A 21,602-nucleotide genomic window follows, 5' to 3' on the forward strand; every position below is an offset into this window, starting at 1 on the left:
CTGCGGCATGGTGGTGTATAGGGGCAATATCTACCCCTAGCACGTCACCCACCTGGATAGCCCTCTCCCCATCGTCTGTGAAGCTTTTTGCCGCTTCACCCACAAAATCAACGTATTTGGTGGTGTCTGATGGCCCATCAAGAATATTAACATATTTAACACCCGTAATGCTTACTAATAAGTTAACTGTATAATTAGAACTTCTGTTGTATCGGGTCATTTCTACGCACTTTGAACCCCTTATAGAATGACCGTAAGTTGGTTGCCCATCCGCAAGTCTTATTCCCATTTCGTCCATGAACTTCAGCCTGAAGGGATCTTTGTTAAAAACATAATTCAAAAATTGTTGGGTATACTGAATATTTTGTAAAGTTAATCTGTTTTTGTTGTAGAGACAAATTTTTTTGTATGTCATTGACAGATCTTTTCGAATGGTTTTGCAAATTGTTTAAATACTGATGCTTGTAATTGTGTTGGAATGTTTGAGCAATTCATCTCGAATTGTTTGAAGCTGAATAGAAGGTCTTTCGTTTTTAATGCCTTGATAAATTCACGATCTTCATTTCCAATTTTCCGATCTTTTGTGTTCATTGGTTAACGAGGAGAAATGGAAAAGTTTTCAATATATTTCGCCCAGATATTTGAAACAGTCGAGTTTGAAATTTTATACTTTTTTTGCCAAATTTGCGCCTAAACAACGAGGAAATTTGAGATCCCCTACTGAAGCACCGCCATTAATCAAGTCGCATATCACCGCATTTCTCATGTCTCTAGAAAGAGATGTTCCATTTATATTCAATCTCCCTTGTTTGCTTAAGGATTCCATTTAAAAATAGACTCTACATGCAGATCTAAAAGAAGAAAAAAATATATTAAAAAAGACGATAAAATTATGCTTTTATATACGAGGGTCAATCAAAAAATACGAAGACTTTTGTCATAGCTATGTTACTTAACGTCATATCATTACTAAATTTGGTAGGCATAATTAAGCAATAGTTTCAAACAATTTGCAAGAAAAAAAGTTCATAAATTTGTTTATTTCTAAGAATTATTTAGAATCTAATCCTGCAAAAATGAGGTCACGGCGCACGGTCAAAATTTGTCTTATGTCAACAATAAACCATATAATGTTGAAAGTAATATCTCTATAAATTGTGCTTAAAGCCACATAATATTGAAAATTCAAATTTAATATAGTCATGGTATTATATGTACCAAATAATGACGGGATATATTGTTTTGTCGAACAGATATTAGTTATTAAAGACAGGTAGTCCTCTTTAGAATTTACTAAAAACATCGACGTCGCCGGACGTCACGGCGCAACGAAAAGTACAAACAAAATGGATTTAACTCAGGAAAAAACCGATACAAGCTGTGAAAATGCTCAATGGTGCATAAAATAAGTCAACAATTATTTGCAAGTTTGTGTTTAACTGTAATAAATTTTGTGGGGGTGGTGGTCATTGTATTCTGAATATAATACAGTCCGAAAAAGAGTAGAATATCTGTAAATATTTAGTCAAAAAAGAAGTAACGGACGTTCAGGGTTATCATTACTGTGAACTAAGAGATACACGGTTAGAAAATGAAAACTTTGAAGAACTAACTTATGATTCTAGAACACGTGTGCAAATAAGATGTTAAGTGGTTCGGTGCCATTTTGAATTGTAATGAGCAAGGCACAAGATACTAAGCATGATATAAAGATGGGGAATATCTATAAACTGTGCGTGTTTAATCTTGACGCCATGTTTTGAACGTTACCGTGCGCCGTGGTGACAAAATATGTTGTTTTTAAAAATGGGTAACAAAAATACCGTTTCATCAAATGGACTAAAACTTCGCATATCAATAACATAAGTGTTGGTGCACAGATTAATCTGTTAAGTATGACTTTCATGAAAAATATATGATAGACAGCCACATTGTCTTCGTATTTTTTGATTGACCCTCGTACATGTATATCTATCTTCTTTTAAAAAAAAAATGTTAGATAAACCATAGTAAGTTTATGTGCTCCGTAAATTGCAAGTTTTTAACACGTAAAAACTACCTCCTAGGTCGTGTATCCTCTTTTTTCAGACTGAGTGCTACAGACCTGCAGCTAGATCAAAATCAAACCAGTTAGAACCGGTTATTAAATACAGAAATCAGTCATTTATTTTAATTAAATCAACGGTCTGGCAATTCCCTAATTTATTTTTTCGCTAAATCAACACAGGAATCTACACTTCTTGTTCACTAACGCCTATAAAAGATCTCAGTCGTATTTACTTAAGACTTGTTTTTTTTTTTAAATTTTAGAATCTCCACAATGCCTTCCACCGAAGAAAAGATAAATGATGATCTAAATACGGGAGTCTGTACCTTTTCCGAGTTTATTTTGTTTTGTATTTTCCAAGTAGAAATGAATGTGGAATAAAATTTTGTTTACTTAAAAAAGCGTTCAGGTTTCGTCAATCTATGAATATTGAATATTGATGAGCTAGTTCTATCAGCGAACTAGAAAGTAGGTCAGTATTTTACAGCTTGTTTTGCTGCGCAAACAAGATAGTCTACTCCTACCGAAAGTCCAAGCTCGAGTTATAATGGTTCTAAACAGCTCCTAACGTTTGTCACATTCAATTTAGGTCTTATCATAGAATTTTCTTTTGAAGATTTAAAATGTAAACAAAAACACGACCTAAGCTTCTGTTTAATAAAGAAAAAAAAAGTGAGCCCTGTATCTCGCTAATGACTTGACGACTGACTCTCACATTTTAGTTGACTTTTAGTGATGCCATACTGAAGTTTTGTAACTTTTCAAAAAGGAAGAATAAATTCTACCAATGTCCCTTAAAAGAGGCATAGTCTCAATTGTGATCATTCTATTTTTTCTGTTTTTATAATTTTCAATGCTTTACGAATGCAAATTTAATTATTAAATGAAATTTGAGAGTCAGTCGTATAGTTATAGGCAAGACACACTGCTCACAATTCTATGTCATGTAAACAAGGCTCGTGCTTTGTTTTTTGTTTACATGTACCAGTAAAAAATATTTTAAGCATTTTTCTCTATCTTCTTATTTATTTTATGCATACATGTAAATTAACAGTTCCTAGCGTTTAACACATTTATTCTAGGTCTAAAACTGGAATTTTTACTCAACATTCAAAATGTAAACAAAAGCTTTGTTTACACAGCGAAGAATTGTAGGTTCTGTAAATTGCTTTTAACTCAAATTTTGGTCCATTAAAAATGCATTATTGAAGCACTGTACTCATTAAAATCGGAAAAATAATTTTTGACAAAAATTGTGACCATGTCCCTTTTAATATAAATGATAAGAATAACAAACACACTTGTGTATGCTAATAAAAAAATTCATTTTAGTCATTATATGTGATTCATTTACAGACTGTACTCAGGGAATTTTCAGTTATTTTAATTTGAATAAAAGTGCATTTTTCACAAATAACATCCAATAGAACAAAAATATAACGTAATTAGTGTAATGATGCAACCAAAAAAGGTGGAAATACATGAAAACTCACAATATAAATATTGGCTATTATAAAGGCTATATTATTTTTTTTTCTTTCATGCTTTCTAGACTTCTTAAATGTCATGGATGTTCTAATTTACTGGTACTTAATGACTGCTGTGGTTGGTAAGTCTCGTTATTCATTCTGTCGTATGGTTGTTATTTTGAAACTGGTTTATGTTATTACAATTCTTTTATAAGTATCAGAAAAACAACAGTATACCAACCAAACAGAAATTAACGCCACAAGAAATGGTTCTACTGGTATCATAACTTCCCCAGGTTATCCTGGAAACTATCCAGACAATGCTGCCTACATGTGGACACTAAGAACAGGAAATTTTAATGCCATTGTCTCATTTAACTTTAAAGACTTCGACATCAAAAAGTATGAGGGCACTCAACATTGTGTTGATTAGTTACAGGTGAGCATTCAATAAAAAAAATGCCTTAACATGCGTCTTACTAAAGAGATCAATTTGATTGAAATATAGTGTTGAAGAGAATTTCATCTTTAAAAATAATCATATGACGAATTTAAAGAGTTAAAGAACTTTGAAAAGATAACAAAAACATGCATATTTTTAGGCCCTTATAGGTACTTTATGTTTCTTCAGATATATCAGACGGAACCATGTTGCTTTAAGGCCATGCATAGATGCGGTAACTTTGAACCTTTCAATCTGACAGTTGATGGAAGCGTCATAACCATTCACTTTGTGTCTGATAACTTGCACAACACCAAGGGATTTAACTTGACATGGAAAGGTACATGTTAAAAATATTTATGTAAGCTTGAGGATTATTTTGAGAAAGATTTTCAATGCTTTACGAATGCAAATTTAATTATTAAATGAAATTTGAGAGTCAGTCGTATAGTTATAGGCAAGACACACTGCTCACAATTCTATGTCATGTAAACAAGGCTCGTGCTTTGTTTTTTGTTTACATGTACCAGTAAAAAATATTTTAAGCATTTTTCTCTATCTTCTTATTTATTTTATGCATACATGTAAATTAACAGTTCCTAGCGTTTAACACATTTATTCTAGGTCTAAAACTGGAATTTTTACTCAACATCAAATTTGTAACCAAAAGCTTTGTTTACACAGCGAAGAATTGAAGGTTCTGTAAATTGCTTTTAACTCAAATTTTGGTCCATTAAAAATGCATTATTGAAGCACTGTACTCATTAAAATCGGAAAAATAATTTTTGACGAAAATTGTGACCATGTCCCTTTTAATATAAATGATAAGAATAACAAACACACTTGTGTATGCTAATAAAAAAATTCATTTTAGTCATTATATGTGATTCATTTACAGACTGTACTCAGGGAATTTTCAGTTATTTTAATTTGAATAAAAGTGCATTTTTCACAAATAACATCCAATAGAACAAAAATATAACGTAATTAGTGTAATGATGCAACCAAAAAAGGTGGAAATACATGAAAACTCACAATATAAATATTGGCTATTATAAAGGCTATATTATTTTTTTTTCTTTCATGCTTTCTAGACTTCTTAAATGTCATGGATGTTCTAATTTACTGGTACTTAATGACTGCTGTGGTTGGTAAGTCTCGTTATTCATTCTGTCGTATGGTTGTTATTTTGAAACTGGTTTATGTTATTACAATTCTTTTATAAGTATCAGAAAAACAACAGTATACCAACCAAACAGAAATTAACGCCACAAGAAATGGTTCTACTGGTATCATAACTTCCCCAGGTTATCCTGGAAACTATCCAGACAATGCTGCCTACATGTGGACACTAAGAACAGGAAATTTTAATGCCATTGTCTCATTTAACTTTAAAGACTTCGACATCAAAAAGTATGAGGGCACTCAACATTGTGTTGATTAGTTACAGGTGAGCATTCAATAAAAAAAATGCCTTAACATGCGTCTTACTAAAGAGATCAATTTGATTGAAATATAGTGTTGAAGAGAATTTCATCTTTAAAAATAATCATATGACGAATTTAAAGAGTTAAAGAACTTTGAAAAGATAACAAAAACATGCATATTTTTAGGCCCTTATAGGTACTTTATGTTTCTTCAGATATATCAGACGGAACCATGTTGCTTTAAGGCCATGCATAGATGCGGTAACTTTGAACCTTTCAATCTGACAGTTGATGGAAGCGTCATAACCATTCACTTTGTGTCTGATAACTTGCACAACACCAAGGGATTTAACTTGACATGGAAAGGTACATGTTAAAAATATTTATGTAAGCTTGAGGATTATTTTGAGAAAGATTTTCAATGCTTTACGAATGCAAATTTAATTATTAAATGAAATTTGAGAGTCAGTCGTATAGTTATAGGCAAGACACACTGCTCACAATTCTATGTCATGTAAACAAGGCTCGTGCTTTGTTTTTTGTTTACATGTACCAGTAAAAAATATTTTAAGCATTTTTCTCTATCTTCTTATTTATTTTATGCATACATGTAAATTAACAGTTCCTAGCGTTTAACACATTTATTCTAGGTCTAAAACTGGAATTTTTACTCAACATTCAAAATGTAAACAAAAGCTTTGTTTACACAGCGAAGAATTGTAGGTTCTGTAAATTGCTTTTAACTCAAATTTTGGTCCATTAAAAATGCATTATTGAAGCACTGTACTCATTAAAATCGGAAAAATAATTTTTGACAAAAATTGTGACCATGTCCCTTTTAATATAAATGATAAGAATAACAAACACACTTGTGTATGCTAATAAAAAAATTCATTTTAGTCATTATATGTGATTCATTTACAGACTGTACTCAGGGAATTTTCAGTTATTTTAATTTGAATAAAAGTGCATTTTTCACAAATAACATCCAATAGAACAAAAATATAACGTAATTAGTGTAATGATGCAACCAAAAAAGGTGGAAATACATGAAAACTCACAATATAAATATTGGCTATTATAAAGGCTATATTATTTTTTTTTCTTTCATGCTTTCTAGACTTCTTAAATGTCATGGATGTTCTAATTTACTGGTACTTAATGACTGCTGTGGTTGGTAAGTCTCGTTATTCATTCTGTCGTATGGTTGTTATTTTGAAACTGGTTTATGTTATTACAATTCTTTTATAAGTATCAGAAAAACAACAGTATACCAACCAAACAGAAATTAACGCCACAAGAAATGGTTCTACTGGTATCATAACTTCCCCAGGTTATCCTGGAAACTATCCAGACAATGCTGCCTACATGTGGACACTAAGAACAGGAAATTTTAATGCCATTGTCTCATTTAACTTTAAAGACTTCGACATCAAAAAGTATGAGGGCACTCAACATTGTGTTGATTAGTTACAGGTGAGCATTCAATAAAAAAAATGCCTTAACATGCGTCTTACTAAAGAGATCAATTTGATTGAAATATAGTGTTGAAGAGAATTTCATCTTTAAAAATAATCATATGACGAATTTAAAGAGTTAAAGAACTTTGAAAAGATAACAAAAACATGCATATTTTTAGGCCCTTATAGGTACTTTATGTTTCTTCAGATATATCAGACGGAACCATGTTGCTTTAAGGCCATGCATAGATGCGGTAACTTTGAACCTTTCAATCTGACAGTTGATGGAAGCGTCATAACCATTCACTTTGTGTCTGATAACTTGCACAACACCAAGGGATTTAACTTGACATGGAAAGGTACATGTTAAAAATATTTATGTAAGCTTGAGGATTATTTTGAGAAAGATTTTCAATGCTTTACGAATGCAAATTTAATTATTAAATGAAATTTGAGAGTCAGTCGTATAGTTATAGGCAAGACACACTGCTCACAATTCTATGTCATGTAAACAAGGCTCGTGCTTTGTTTTTTGTTTACATGTACCAGTAAAAAATATTTTAAGCATTTTTCTCTATCTTCTTATTTATTTTATGCATACATGTAAATTAACAGTTCCTAGCGTTTAACACATTTATTCTAGGTCTAAAACTGGAATTTTTACTCAACATTCAAAATGTAAACAAAAGCTTTGTTTACACAGCGAAGAATTGTAGGTTCTGTAAATTGCTTTTAACTCAAATTTTGGTCCATTAAAAATGCATTATTGAAGCACTGTACTCATTAAAATCGGAAAAATAATTTTTGACAAAAATTGTGACCATGTCCCTTTTAATATAAATGATAAGAATAACAAACACACTTGTGTATGCTAATAAAAAAATTCATTTTAGTCATTATATGTGATTCATTTACAGACTGTACTCAGGGAATTTTCAGTTATTTTAATTTGAATAAAAGTGCATTTTTCACAAATAACATCCAATAGAACAAAAATATAACGTAATTAGTGTAATGATGCAACCAAAAAAGGTGGAAATACATGAAAACTCACAATATAAATATTGGCTATTATAAAGGCTATATTATTTTTTTTTCTTTCATGCTTTCTAGACTTCTTAAATGTCATGGATGTTCTAATTTACTGGTACTTAATGACTGCTGTGGTTGGTAAGTCTCGTTATTCATTCTGTCGTATGGTTGTTATTTTGAAACTGGTTTATGTTATTACAATTCTTTTATAAGTATCAGAAAAACAACAGTATACCAACCAAACAGAAATTAACGCCACAAGAAATGGTTCTACTGGTATCATAACTTCCCCAGGTTATCCTGGAAACTATCCAGACAATGCTGCCTACATGTGGACACTAAGAACAGGAAATTTTAATGCCATTGTCTCATTTAACTTTAAAGACTTCGACATCAAAAAGTATGAGGGCACTCAACATTGTGTTGATTAGTTACAGGTGAGCATTCAATAAAAAAAATGCCTTAACATGCGTCTTACTAAAGAGATCAATTTGATTGAAATATAGTGTTGAAGAGAATTTCATCTTTAAAAATAATCATATGACGAATTTAAAGAGTTAAAGAACTTTGAAAAGATAACAAAAACATGCATATTTTTAGGCCCTTATAGGTACTTTATGTTTCTTCAGATATATCAGACGGAACCATGTTGCTTTAAGGCCATGCATAGATGCGGTAACTTTGAACCTTTCAATCTGACAGTTGATGGAAGCGTCATAACCATTCACTTTGTGTCTGATAACTTGCACAACACCAAGGGATTTAACTTGACATGGAAAGGTACATGTTAAAAATATTTATGTAAGCTTGAGGATTATTTTGAGAAAGATTTTCAATGCTTTACGAATGCAAATTTAATTATTAAATGAAATTTGAGAGTCAGTCGTATAGTTATAGGCAAGACACACTGCTCACAATTCTATGTCATGTAAACAAGGCTCGTGCTTTGTTTTTTGTTTACATGTACCAGTAAAAAATATTTTAAGCATTTTTCTCTATCTTCTTATTTATTTTATGCATACATGTAAATTAACAGTTCCTAGCGTTTAACACATTTATTCTAGGTCTAAAACTGGAATTTTTACTCAACATCAAATTTGTAACCAAAAGCTTTGTTTACACAGCGAAGAATTGAAGGTTCTGTAAATTGCTTTTAACTCAAATTTTGGTCCATTAAAAATGCATTATTGAAGCACTGTACTCATTAAAATCGGAAAAATAATTTTTGACGAAAATTGTGACCATGTCCCTTTTAATATAAATGATAAGAATAACAAACACACTTGTGTATGCTAATAAAAAAATTCATTTTAGTCATTATATGTGATTCATTTACAGACTGTACTCAGGGAATTTTCAGTTATTTTAATTTGAATAAAAGTGCATTTTTCACAAATAACATCCAATAGAACAAAAATATAACGTAATTAGTGTAATGATGCAACCAAAAAAGGTGGAAATACATGAAAACTCACAATATAAATATTGGCTATTATAAAGGCTATATTATTTTTTTTTCTTTCATGCTTTCTAGACTTCTTAAATGTCATGGATGTTCTAATTTACTGGTACTTAATGACTGCTGTGGTTGGTAAGTCTCGTTATTCATTCTGTCGTATGGTTGTTATTTTGAAACTGGTTTATGTTATTACAATTCTTTTATAAGTATCAGAAAAACAACAGTATACCAACCAAACAGAAATTAACGCCACAAGAAATGGTTCTACTGGTATCATAACTTCCCCAGGTTATCCTGGAAACTATCCAGACAATGCTGCCTACATGTGGACACTAAGAACAGGAAATTTTAATGCCATTGTCTCATTTAACTTTAAAGACTTCGACATCAAAAAGTATGAGGGCACTCAACATTGTGTTGATTAGTTACAGGTGAGCATTCAATAAAAAAAATGCCTTAACATGCGTCTTACTAAAGAGATCAATTTGATTGAAATATAGTGTTGAAGAGAATTTCATCTTTAAAAATAATCATATGACGAATTTAAAGAGTTAAAGAACTTTGAAAAGATAACAAAAACATGCATATTTTTAGGCCCTTATAGGTACTTTATGTTTCTTCAGATATATCAGACGGAACCATGTTGCTTTAAGGCCATGCATAGATGCGGTAACTTTGAACCTTTCAATCTGACAGTTGATGGAAGCGTCATAACCATTCACTTTGTGTCTGATAACTTGCACAACACCAAGGGATTTAACTTGACATGGAAAGGTACATGTTAAAAATATTTATGTAAGCTTGAGGATTATTTTGAGAAAGATTTTCAATGCTTTACGAATGCAAATTTAATTATTAAATGAAATTTGAGAGTCAGTCGTATAGTTATAGGCAAGACACACTGCTCACAATTCTATGTCATGTAAACAAGGCTCGTGCTTTGTTTTTTGTTTACATGTACCAGTAAAAAATATTTTAAGCATTTTTCTCTATCTTCTTATTTATTTTATGCATACATGTAAATTAACAGTTCCTAGCGTTTAACACATTTATTCTAGGTCTAAAACTGGAATTTTTACTCAACATCAAAATGTAAACAAAAGCTTTGTTTACACAGCGAAGAATTGAAGGTTCTGTAAATTGCTTTTAACTCAAATTTTGGTCCATTAAAAATGCATTATTGAAGCACTGTACTCATTAAAATCGGAAAAATAATTTTTGACGAAAATTGTGACCATGTCCATTTTAATATAAATGATAAGAATAACAAACACACTTGTGTATGCTAATAAAAAAATTCATTTTAGTCATTATATGTGATTCATTTACAGACTGTACTCAGGGAATTTTCAGTTATTTTAATTTGAATAAAAGTGCATTTTTCACAAATAACATCCAATAGAACAAAAATATAACGTAATTAGTGTAATGATGCAACCAAAAAAGGTGGAAATACATGAAAACTCACAATATAAATATTGGCTATTATAAAGGCTATATTATTTTTTTTTTCTTTCATGCTTTCTAGACTTCTTAAATGTCATGGATGTTCTAATTTACTGGTACTTAATGACTGCTGTGGTTGGTAAGTCTCGTTATTCATTCTGTCGTATGGTTGTTATTTTGAAACTGGTTTATGTTATTACAATTCTTTTATAAGTATCAGAAAAACAACAGTATACCAACCAAACAGAAATTAACGCCACAAGAAATGGTTCTACTGGTATCATAACTTCCCCAGGTTATCCTGGAAACTATCCAGACAATGCTGCCTACATGTGGACACTAAGAACAGGAAATTTTAATGCCATTGTCTCATTTAACTTTAAAGACTTCGACATCAAAAAGTATGAGGGCACTCAACATTGTGTTGATTATTTACAGGTCAGCATTCAATAAAAAAAAATGCCTTAACATGCGTCTTACTAAAGAGATCAATTTGATTGAAATATATTGTTGAAGAGAATTTCATCTTTAAAAATAATCATATGACGAATTTAAAGAGTTAAAGAACTTTGAAAAGATAACAAAAACATGCATATTTTTTAGGCCCTTATAGGTACTTTATGTTTCTTCAGATATATCAGACGAAACCATGTTGCTTTAAGGCCATGCATAGATGCGGTAACTTTGAACCTTTCAATCTGACAGTTGATGGAAGCGTCATAACCATTCACTTTGTGTCTGATAACTTGCACAACACCAAGGGATTTAACTTGACATGGAAAGGTACATGTTAAAAATATTAATGTAAGCTTGAGGATTATTTTGAGATTCAGACTTATGGGGACACGTTACACGATTTATGCATACATCAGAGAATTGTCTTGATAATGTTTTATAGTAAATATACCTAAAACACCCGTGGTGAGTACAACTTTTAAATGGACCTCCAAAATACAGTCGAAATCCTCAGCCAAAATCATGACAACGACTGGACCAAAGAAGTTGGGAACAACAGATCCTGAGAAATCGACATCAAAAACAAAAAATATCACGAGAACAAGCTGTATGTATGTTTTGTCAATATATTTTATCTTACATTTGGCTTTTATATACAGTTTGACAGATTGATCAAAAACAGTTTACATGAATCATGCATGTATCAGAGCATTGTCTTTATAATTTTTATAGTAAAAATACCTATGACACCTGCGATGAGTCAAACTTCTTTGTTGACCTCAAAAATAAAATTGAAAACCTCAGCAGAAATCAATGTTACAACAAGACTTAAAAAATTAAATACAACAGATGCTGACATACCTATTGCAAAAACAGGGATAGTTATAAATACAAGACGTATGTATGCTTATATGTTTTAAATTCAAATATTCAAAGTTATAAAAAGGCTACAGTTTTAGTAACATTTTGATCTAAGATTCAACATTAAAACAATTATAACAAACATGCTTGAATTGACGCTCATACTAAAGTGGTTTTTATCCGCATATTGTGAGGCTGATGAATAAGACGGATTACGTTTATAACGAAGCAGAATTGACCATCCCTGACATTTCGTAATAAGCATTTTTTACTGTATAATGTTGAATTCGAATTTTACTAAATATCAAATATAATTACTAGATCAAATATAAGTGTAATATTATTCCTTTTAAATTTTCATTTGACGTTATACTCACGTATCAGAATTGAACGATGCACACCAATTTCCATATGTTGATGATTGTCAGTGGTTAACGGAACGGCATGTAATTTAATTACCGGATTTTGTCGGGAAGGGAAGTAAGGTATTTTATAAAACAAAATCCTAAAAGGGGTTATTTTACACTCGTACACAAACAGTTGTTCATATTGTATAGGGTCGAAAATGGTTTATCTTATGCGATTTAGCAAAGAAAAACTAGTTTTGGCATGACGACAGCCGCTGAAACATTTTTAAAGTAAAGTTGCAAAATCTTAATTTAATGATTTAATGGAATTTCTAACTTAAAGTTGGAATTTACAACATTTTGGCTTTGAATGTTTTCTTGTAAATATGTGAATCTTGTAAACAGTGTGCATTATATCACGGACAAACTTTGTATTAAACTTAAATATAGTTGAATTTGTATTTAATGCAGTATTCAATAGATTTGGGTTTATAAAGATTAAAGTGTGCTTTTTCAGATTAAAGTTAGAAATTTCAACTTTAATATTGGATTTGTTAATATATGATTTAAAAACTTTAGAATTTTCAACTTTTATCTATGAATTTTATATTAAAAAAAATCACAATATGACATTTTTAAGTTTTCCTTAAATTTCACTGAAACGATAGAATGATCACTTTTTGTATCAGTAAATTTTATTATCCTGTCATTTAGTTACCCTTTATTTGTCGCTAATACGATAGTGTATTAAAAATCATTTTGAAGACAATCTTATTACACAGAAATATATCGTTGCTTTAATAACCACTTCTCTTATTTTGCAAGTACACTGTAATGTTAAAATTACGAAATATTAGACTTTGGAAGCCCTAAATTAACGTAATGCAATTAGAATGTTAATGAGCCACCAATCTTTGAATACCATATGAATTTATATAAAATATAGATTTATTAGGATGGAGTTATAACAATGGGAAAACTACGTCTTGAATACGCTCAGTGCCGTTTAAGAATTATTAAGAATATGGTATTCAAAGATTGGTGGCTCATTAACATGCTAATTTCGACATATATTCGATAATTGTACAAATGTGTCATTAATTGTTTTAACAATGTATATGTATTCTGTATTATTACAAAATTAAAAAAAAAAGGTAAAGGCAAATTAAATCGAAAATCGGTAGTGTTAAGATGATATTAAACAAAAATCTTGAAAGCAATACCTTATGAAACTTGTTCTGATTACCATAGATTTGTATATTCGTCGAAAATCGCTAAATCGTCAATGACTACTTGAAAATGCAATCTCCTCATAGAAATACTGTTTTTCTCATTTTAATTTTTTTTCGCGAAAAATTACAAAAAAATAAAAATAAAATAAAGAAAGAAAAACGACTAAACGTAGGGATGCAAAACAGCTTGCAATTATTTTATTGACCTTTCTGCATGCAAAAAAAGTCATATCAAGGTCAAAAGTCAAGGTTACCTGGAAACTGGATAAAACTCACATGCTTTGGAACTGTTTGACCTTCAATGGCATTTTCAGAAAATCCAAATTAAGAATTTCAAATTTCGGAAAAAAAATTGATAAATTCTGAACATCGAATATCTGAGTGACCTTGGGGTCAAACATATATTTTTCAAAAAGAGTGGTTCACCGCTGCCATGTAAAGTGAATAGTTTTATATATATATATATATATATATATATATATATATATATATATATATATATATATATATATATATATATATATATATATTTGTGCTGAATGGGAACTTGAGGAAAGCACTAAAAATGGCTAATGACACGAACAATATATTTTATCTATTCATTCGTTAGCTTTTAATGTCTTAATTCCCTTTTTTAATGATTCTTACACATAATTTAGCTTTATATCATCTTAAGCATATCAAGTGTGACCTGTTTCATGTAAAGGCATTGTCCCTTGCAATGCTAAATCAACAATTAAAGTTAATGATTTTGTAAAAACAAACGCCTTGAGTTCATGTGATTAAATTTTTGAATTATACAAACATCTAATCAAATAAATAAATGTTTAAGAGAACCACAAATTAATTACTTTAAGTACATATTGACATAAGTACTCAAAAAAATAATTTGTCCTTCAAATTTAACAAATATATTTGTAGCCGCTTAAAAATGTACTAGGGATGCCAGTTTGATTAAACAGAGTGTAACGTAATTATGAATGCCGAAAAAAGAAAACTCTTATTTTTATTTGAAGCCCCAAAACTTCTACGTTACAAAGAAATAAAATGTTTTTGTTCAATTTTGAACGAGTAATCGACAACGAAAAAATTTACTCAATGTTCGTCGTGACCGAGCAATAGTCGAGTACTCGTTAACATTTGATGACCTTAGTCTAACGATGTTAGACTCAAAGTTTCACAGAAGGCGATTTGGCTGTTTCTTTTAGCTAACGTATTTAGGTGCATTAACAGGAGTTCATTGAATTTTACTTACTTTTCATAATCAATTTATCAATTCGCTAAAAGAAAAATGTTAATATAAACAATGAAATGCTTTCTTTGATGATTCATGCGGGTGTTATATATATAGATATATATATATATAAGCATTCAAAGAGTCAACCATTTCGGAGATAAATAATATAGCCAACAATTTCTTAGACCTCATTGATTCAAAACGCATTATCTTATAATTGGCCAAAATCTTTAGCTAAAATCCAATTGTATTCGAGTTTATCAATCAATATTTTTTCAGCACAAATGGCAACACATAAATTGAATACATTTGTCTCCATGACTGACACAACCAGGAAGATCAGCACATTGGTACCAACAGAATTCACCACTCAACAACAGAACTCCACAACAGGTGATTAATTTGAAACTTCCGTGTATACGTTGATAGAATAATTTTTAATATCAGATAGATAAAGAGGAATTAGATTAGAAACAATTAATGGTATTTGATCACTTTTCTTATTTGCTTCCTGCAGGTATTTAGGAGGCAGGTATTTAATTCAAAAACAGTTATTTACCTTGCTGTTAATAATTTTTTAGAGAGCCCCTTTTTCATTCAAGATATAGTAGTTTAAATAGCATTAAAATGGCTCATAACTTTTATAAACTCTTTAAACGTAATGCAGGAACATAATCATACCAATGTTTTAAATGGTATTTTCAACAGCATTTTCTTTTTTTATTGCACATAATCACTCTCTTACCCGTTTGGGGCATTACTGAATAAGTAATTATATTCTTGTAGGTCAACTGTTACACTAAAACCTATTTCAGGATTTTAACAACGATATTAGGTATCTTTATATCTAAATATTAATATTTTTCACTGTTAGTTGTTAGGTATTTTTTTTTTGAGCGATTTGTACAATGTAAATAAGTATGCATTAAATTATCTTCATATATTGGCAAGGTGTCTTCCCACTAAAATTCTGAATTTTTTATGGGTGACTGATTTTAGTTAAGTGGGAATGGTGCAAAGGTAAGGGTGTCAAAGAACAAAGGAAATTAATTACAGGTGAATTATAGTCTGTTCAATTATTGGCCTTAATTAGATGTTTAATTAAATAAAAAATGAAGGGGCAATTTTTAAAGATTATGTTTAAAATTGAAATAAATAATTATATACAGGTATTAAATAAAAGTAATTTTGATAATTAAAAAGAGTTTGTTTTATTATTGATCGTAGCTGAAGTTTATTTTATGTAAAATTACTCAATATTCATTCTTTTGAGAAAAAGGAAAACATACATGGGTGCATTAAAGTTTATTTATACAATCACAGTCAACAACAAACTCTGTGTAGCAGTTATAACTTTTTCAGAATATAATATACATGTACATAAATATTTTAGCATGTCAGTTTGATATAATTTACTTTTTAGTGCAAATATCCTGGGGTGAATGGAATCTGATATACCTATAAACAATTAAGAAAAAGTGAATTTAGAAGGTTTTTTATCTACTTATAAAACTATACATGCTGGGATAATTGTTATTTAATAAGAAAATCTTAAATGTTTATGTATTTCACAGTCTCTTTATACCGTTGTAAAGTGGTTTTGATATTGAAATTAATTAATCTGCGATACCACAAGGGTCAGTATCAGTGCTTGACCCTTTTTTGTTTTCGATATACATGTATATCAATGATATTGCTGATGACATATTAAATAATATGGCATATCTTAGCTTGTCAAAGATATGCAAATTTATCCAAGGACCTATAAATAGTGTTTATGTTTTTCCGGAATTTTTCCGGTTGAATATACTCGCTTTAAAATTAGGCCTCTTTTTGCATCATTTCTGGATTCTTCTTGAAACTGTTAAGACATGTTTTAATTCTCTGTAATAAAGTATACTCTTTAGATTAATTTATTAGTCCTTATCAATCTCTCTTAGTTTATTCATCAGGTATCTTGGATAACATTAGATTATTTGTGGATGGTACATCCCTGTTTGCCATTGTTGATGACATTACTACCCCTTCTATGTCCCTTTGTGAGGATCTTGAAAAAATAAAAATGATATGGTCCATATTTTGGGCTGTTGATTTTAATAGTGAAAAAATGATGAAAAAGCCTGTAAGAGACTGGATATACTTAGATTTACTGAGACATGTCATAGATAGAAATTCCTTTATAAAAATCTATTTTGCTTTTATGCTTGAAAAGGTACAGGTAGAAGCTGCAGGAATTATTACTTATTGTTAATTCATCTTGATCATGTTTGTATGATGAACTTAGCTGGGAACCTTTACATCTTAGAAGAACACAACATAACCTACATTTAAAGTACATGTATAAGATAGTTAATGGTCAAGCATTTAATGAAATTGAATGGCATTAGTTTGATTGAAGTTTCATGTGATCTAATTGAGCCATCATTTCTGTGGTGTGTTGTTTATTTAAACAACTGCTTGCCAGGCCCATCAAATTTATTTCATTATTTTATTTGTCTGAAAATTTATTTTATTTATTCATTTTATAAATATTAAACCTTTCAATGATTGATAGAACTTAAATCTAAATTTTTATAACACTGTAGATCCATATTGTCAAGAATATATACATGAAACTATATATAACAGGTGATTTTTATACAGGTAGTTCACACCTAAAGCAGACTATACTCAATGCTCACTCAGGTGTGAAAATCACAATTTTAGCTAAGTGGGAATAAGAATTTCAGAATTTTAGCTACGTGGGATAAACCATTGGCAATTCAATTTGCGATATTTTTTTCAAAGCAGCAATGACTTCTTTTTTAATGTGAAATGGCAACACTTTATATAAACTGAGGTTAAAGGGCAGCTTTGAGAAACTGGACTTTCGTGAACACTTTTTTTTACATATAGAGTAGACCGAATGTTTTAATTTTGTAGTTAGGAGTTAGAAAAAAATCCTAATATGTTTTTCGAAAAACTTTGTAATTGTGACTAAATGCAAAATTTTTCCGTTCTATGTCGCTTTGATTTGGTTCTGAACTATATAAGGTATTTGTTTTTTTTCAAGAGGCAAATAGAAAACTTTCTAAGGAGTTTATTTGAAATGTTTAACTTGCATGCATTGTTGCGCAATTTCAAAATATTCTATATATATATATATATATATATATATATATATATATATATATATATATATATATATATATATATATATATATATATATATATATATCCAAATCACAAAAGAATTTTCTCAGTGTCCGGTAAAAATATAATAAAAGAAAAAAAGCAACACTAACTGCAAAACATAAGCGCTTTCATTGTTAAAAATCTTCAGACGTTTTACAGTCGTTAAAACTATGACGTAATTACGTTACCTAGTGATGATTACTAGTGATGATTAGTGAGAATTACGTTCTCACTAGGTAACGTAATTACGTCATAGTTTTAACGACTGTAAAACGTCTGAAGATTTTTAACAATGAAAGCGCTTATGTTTTGCAGTTAGTGTTGCTTTTTTTCTTTTATTATATATATATATATATATATATATATATATATATATATATATATATATATATATATATATATATATATATATATATATATATCAATCAGGCTTGGGGTAATGCTAAATGTAATGGTAATGCATTTCAATGCATTACATGTTTTCAAAGTAATGCTAGTAATGTGTAATGCCACAAAATTAGCATTACAAGTAATGGTAATGTTATTCATTACTTTCCAAAATTTAGTATAATGCTGGCATTACATGGCATTACTTTGCATTACTATGCTTATTTATTCATGGTCACTTTAAAAAATGTGATGAATAAATGAATAGCTGAAATTGAATTTGATTGAATTTATTATAAAGAAGAAAGAAATAATTCAAGAAAAAAAATGTTTTAGCTTTATAAAATTTCATTTTTAAATTGTTCATATTACTAGATATAACAACAGTTTCATAACATTTTTATGAGTGTTGTCTTTAAGAGTTTTAAATCATTTAAACAATTTATAACAATTAGTTTGCACTTCAATAAAGATGTGTCAACAACACACTTTGCCCCCAGGATAACCTAAGTATTAAAACAATTTATTGTTATAAGAAGTGCTAAACACCCCAATCCCCTTCCCTATGCCATGTCCCAATAGAATAGGGGACAGACATGCATGAATGCACTGTCCATCCATGATGAAAATCAAAATCACTTCAAATATTATAACCCTTTTGAAAATAATTTCTCTCTCTCTCTCTCTCTCTCTCTCTCTCTCTCTCGTACATGTTTACTAAGTACATTAGTTTGGACTGATAGAAAATACAAGATTCATGTATTTTTTCTATTTTTTCACTTATATATCCTAAGATAATATTTCAGGCCCAGCTTCCACTGCACCTGTAGAACGTTTATTTAGTATAGCTGGGAAAATTTTCAAATTAATAGGATGCAGTTAAAAGATGAAACCTTTGAAACTTTGATCATAAAGTGCAACAGCAATCTTTTGTCTTAAAGTGTCCTCAGCATAAAGAAATCCGATTCAAATATATTAAGAAATATAACTGGAAAAAGTCTATAAATTAATACAATTAAGTGTCCAAAATTATAAAGATGTGTGTTATCTTTGGAAATATCTCTATTTAACTTTTTAATAACCGCAACCTTATTCAATAAATTGTTTTCTATTATGCCTGAATTCTGTGTCTCTATATCATATCTGACATTTTATCATGCCAAATGTCTATAAATATCTTTTTACTTATGTAATATGTTGTTCATAATGCCACAAGATTATTATATGTTGAGCAAATAAAGAATGACTCTTGTATATATAGTCATTGAATTTGAAACTGATCCTGAACATGAACCTGTAGATATGTTATAGAGTGTTTTATATTTGAAACATTTGCAAAAGCTCTTTATTAGCTTTACTTTTTTAAAATAAAGTAATGGTAATGGTAATGCATTACTTTACTCATGTAATGGTAATGTAATGCATTACTTCAAGAGAATCAAGTAATGGTAATGGTAATTTAATGCCCAAATTCATGAAGTAATGGTAATGTAATGCATTACTTTACAATGTAATTCGCCCCAAGCCTGATATATATATATATATATATATATATATATATATATATATATATATATATATATATATATATATATATATATATATATATATATAATATAACCAATATAAAATCATCGGATTTTACCATTTATGTGTTTCTATTAAGTAAACTAAAGTGTGTCGAAAACGAAGCAATTACCCAAGAGCGTTCCGAGCTACAGTAGTAGTAGTATTAGTAGTAATGTAAAACGAGTTGAATGATAGACAATGATAGACAATACAGTAATGCTTTTTAATTTTTTAAGGGCCAGAAATATCAGAGTTTTTTAATCAACGTATCAAAATCAACATTTTAATCAGCATATTTATCTTTATCTACCTTTTTAGCTTAAAAATACTCCTGGAAGAATGGCAATGAGTAAGAACAGCAAACCTGCATAATACCATTCAAGAACTACATAATTTTATCAAAAATCTTATTTTTAAAATCAAGCACTTGTAATCAAGGCTTTTTCCCTACAACCCTATAAGAAATCTTCGATAAAACACCATTTTGTATTTGTTGAACAATCATTCAATTCATTATCGCAATTTACGTTTTGATAAATAAATTGGATTTGATTTTGATGCATTGATTCTAACAAACATTATTCTCAGATGACCTTGCCATTAAAATACAGAGAGATGAGATAAGTATGGTCTTTGATTTTTTGCATAACTTGTATGAAGTTGTATGAAATGTATTTAGTAAATCATGTACTCATTTGCTATAAATTATAAGTTTCTTGTTAATCATAGTATATTTAGTCGCTGGGTTCGGTGTTGTAGAAATCACATTGATTGCCTTGGTGATCATGATATACATTAAAAGACAAAGACGGTCAAACAGGTAAATCTTTCAGATAAAGTGAGAAAAAAGAAATGTCCTTATTTTATAAACATACACTTCATCATATGTATATCATGTTCTATCATTGATACAGTATTGGGCAAAATACCAAGGAAAAAAATTATCCAGTACCGCGCAAATCAGTGGCCAGTGTTGGAAATGTCTACGAAATTATTCCTTTGGAACACTTCTTGATTGAAGACTCCATGCCGGAAGAAGATGAGGTGTATATCGAAGTGCCGGAACATATGTACGACAAAACCTTTGAACATAGACCACGTGTAAACGTCAACCCCAACTTGTACCATCTGACATCAGATCTTAAATCGAAAAACATATGAAAGTAGACTGTAATGTTCTCCGGTAGATAAGTCCACTGTGACTTTGTCATAAGTATGCGAATTTATCCATTTAGTCTTGCACATATGCACTGAACTACGTTTTGTTTTGTTTTTATTTTTTTTGTTTAGTTAAGATTATGAGTTTCTTTACATGCAAAAAAAATTGAATGACATAAAACCATGACTGAATTTTATCATAAATCTACTAACTATCGATATGATTGAAATGACCAAGCAATTCAATACTATTTTTAAAAGTTTTTTTTTTCAAAATAAAGTTGTTTATTGTAGCCTGTTAATGGAACAAATTTATAATATACCCATGTGACTGTACGACATTTATTGCGTCGAAATTTATTTAAGCTTGCAAAACTGTATTTCAGTGAAAGAAACTAT

General features: G+C 29.7%; 7 protein-coding genes across 7 annotated transcripts; all 7 read left to right on the forward strand.

Moving 5' to 3' along the window:
• Positions 1–3,613: 3,613 nt before the first annotated feature.
• LOC128187570 (CUB domain-containing protein 2-like) lies at positions 3,614–4,309 on the forward strand. Its single transcript, XM_052857986.1, is given in 3 exon segments — positions 3,614–3,656; positions 3,732–3,955; positions 4,148–4,309. Coding segments are annotated over 3 exon segments (429 nt in total).
• Positions 4,310–5,066: 757 nt separating this feature from the next.
• LOC128187571 (CUB domain-containing protein 2-like) lies at positions 5,067–5,762 on the forward strand. The gene is given in 3 exon segments (XM_052857987.1): positions 5,067–5,109; positions 5,185–5,408; positions 5,601–5,762. Coding segments are annotated over 3 exon segments (429 nt in total).
• A 757-nt stretch (positions 5,763–6,519) lies between these two features.
• On the forward strand, positions 6,520–7,215 carry LOC128187572 (CUB domain-containing protein 2-like). Its single transcript, XM_052857988.1, is given in 3 exon segments — positions 6,520–6,562; positions 6,638–6,861; positions 7,054–7,215. Coding segments are annotated over 3 exon segments (429 nt in total).
• A 757-nt stretch (positions 7,216–7,972) lies between these two features.
• LOC128187573 (CUB domain-containing protein 2-like) lies at positions 7,973–8,668 on the forward strand. The gene is given in 3 exon segments (XM_052857989.1): positions 7,973–8,015; positions 8,091–8,314; positions 8,507–8,668. Coding segments are annotated over 3 exon segments (429 nt in total).
• A 757-nt stretch (positions 8,669–9,425) lies between these two features.
• LOC128187574 (CUB domain-containing protein 2-like) lies at positions 9,426–10,121 on the forward strand. The gene is given in 3 exon segments (XM_052857990.1): positions 9,426–9,468; positions 9,544–9,767; positions 9,960–10,121. Coding segments are annotated over 3 exon segments (429 nt in total).
• A 757-nt stretch (positions 10,122–10,878) lies between these two features.
• LOC128187575 (CUB domain-containing protein 2-like) lies at positions 10,879–11,804 on the forward strand. The gene is made up of 4 exons (XM_052857992.1): positions 10,879–10,921; positions 10,997–11,220; positions 11,415–11,565; positions 11,740–11,804. The coding sequence occupies exons 1-4, from the start codon at positions 10,879–10,881 to the stop codon at positions 11,802–11,804; spliced, it is 483 nt and encodes a 160-aa protein (XP_052713952.1).
• A 3,395-nt stretch (positions 11,805–15,199) lies between these two features.
• Positions 15,200–21,259, forward strand: LOC128186623 (uncharacterized). Its single transcript, XM_052856453.1, has 4 exons — positions 15,200–15,308; positions 20,634–20,669; positions 20,775–20,865; positions 20,960–21,259. The coding sequence occupies exons 1-4, from the start codon at positions 15,200–15,202 to the stop codon at positions 21,204–21,206; spliced, it is 483 nt and encodes a 160-aa protein (XP_052712413.1). The 3' UTR covers positions 21,207–21,259.
• Positions 21,260–21,602: the final 343 nt, after the last annotated feature.

Source organism: Crassostrea angulata, chromosome 6 (genome assembly GCF_025612915.1).
Source record: "Crassostrea angulata isolate pt1a10 chromosome 6, ASM2561291v2, whole genome shotgun sequence".
Classification (NCBI taxonomy): domain Eukaryota; kingdom Metazoa; phylum Mollusca; class Bivalvia; order Ostreida; family Ostreidae; genus Magallana; species Magallana angulata.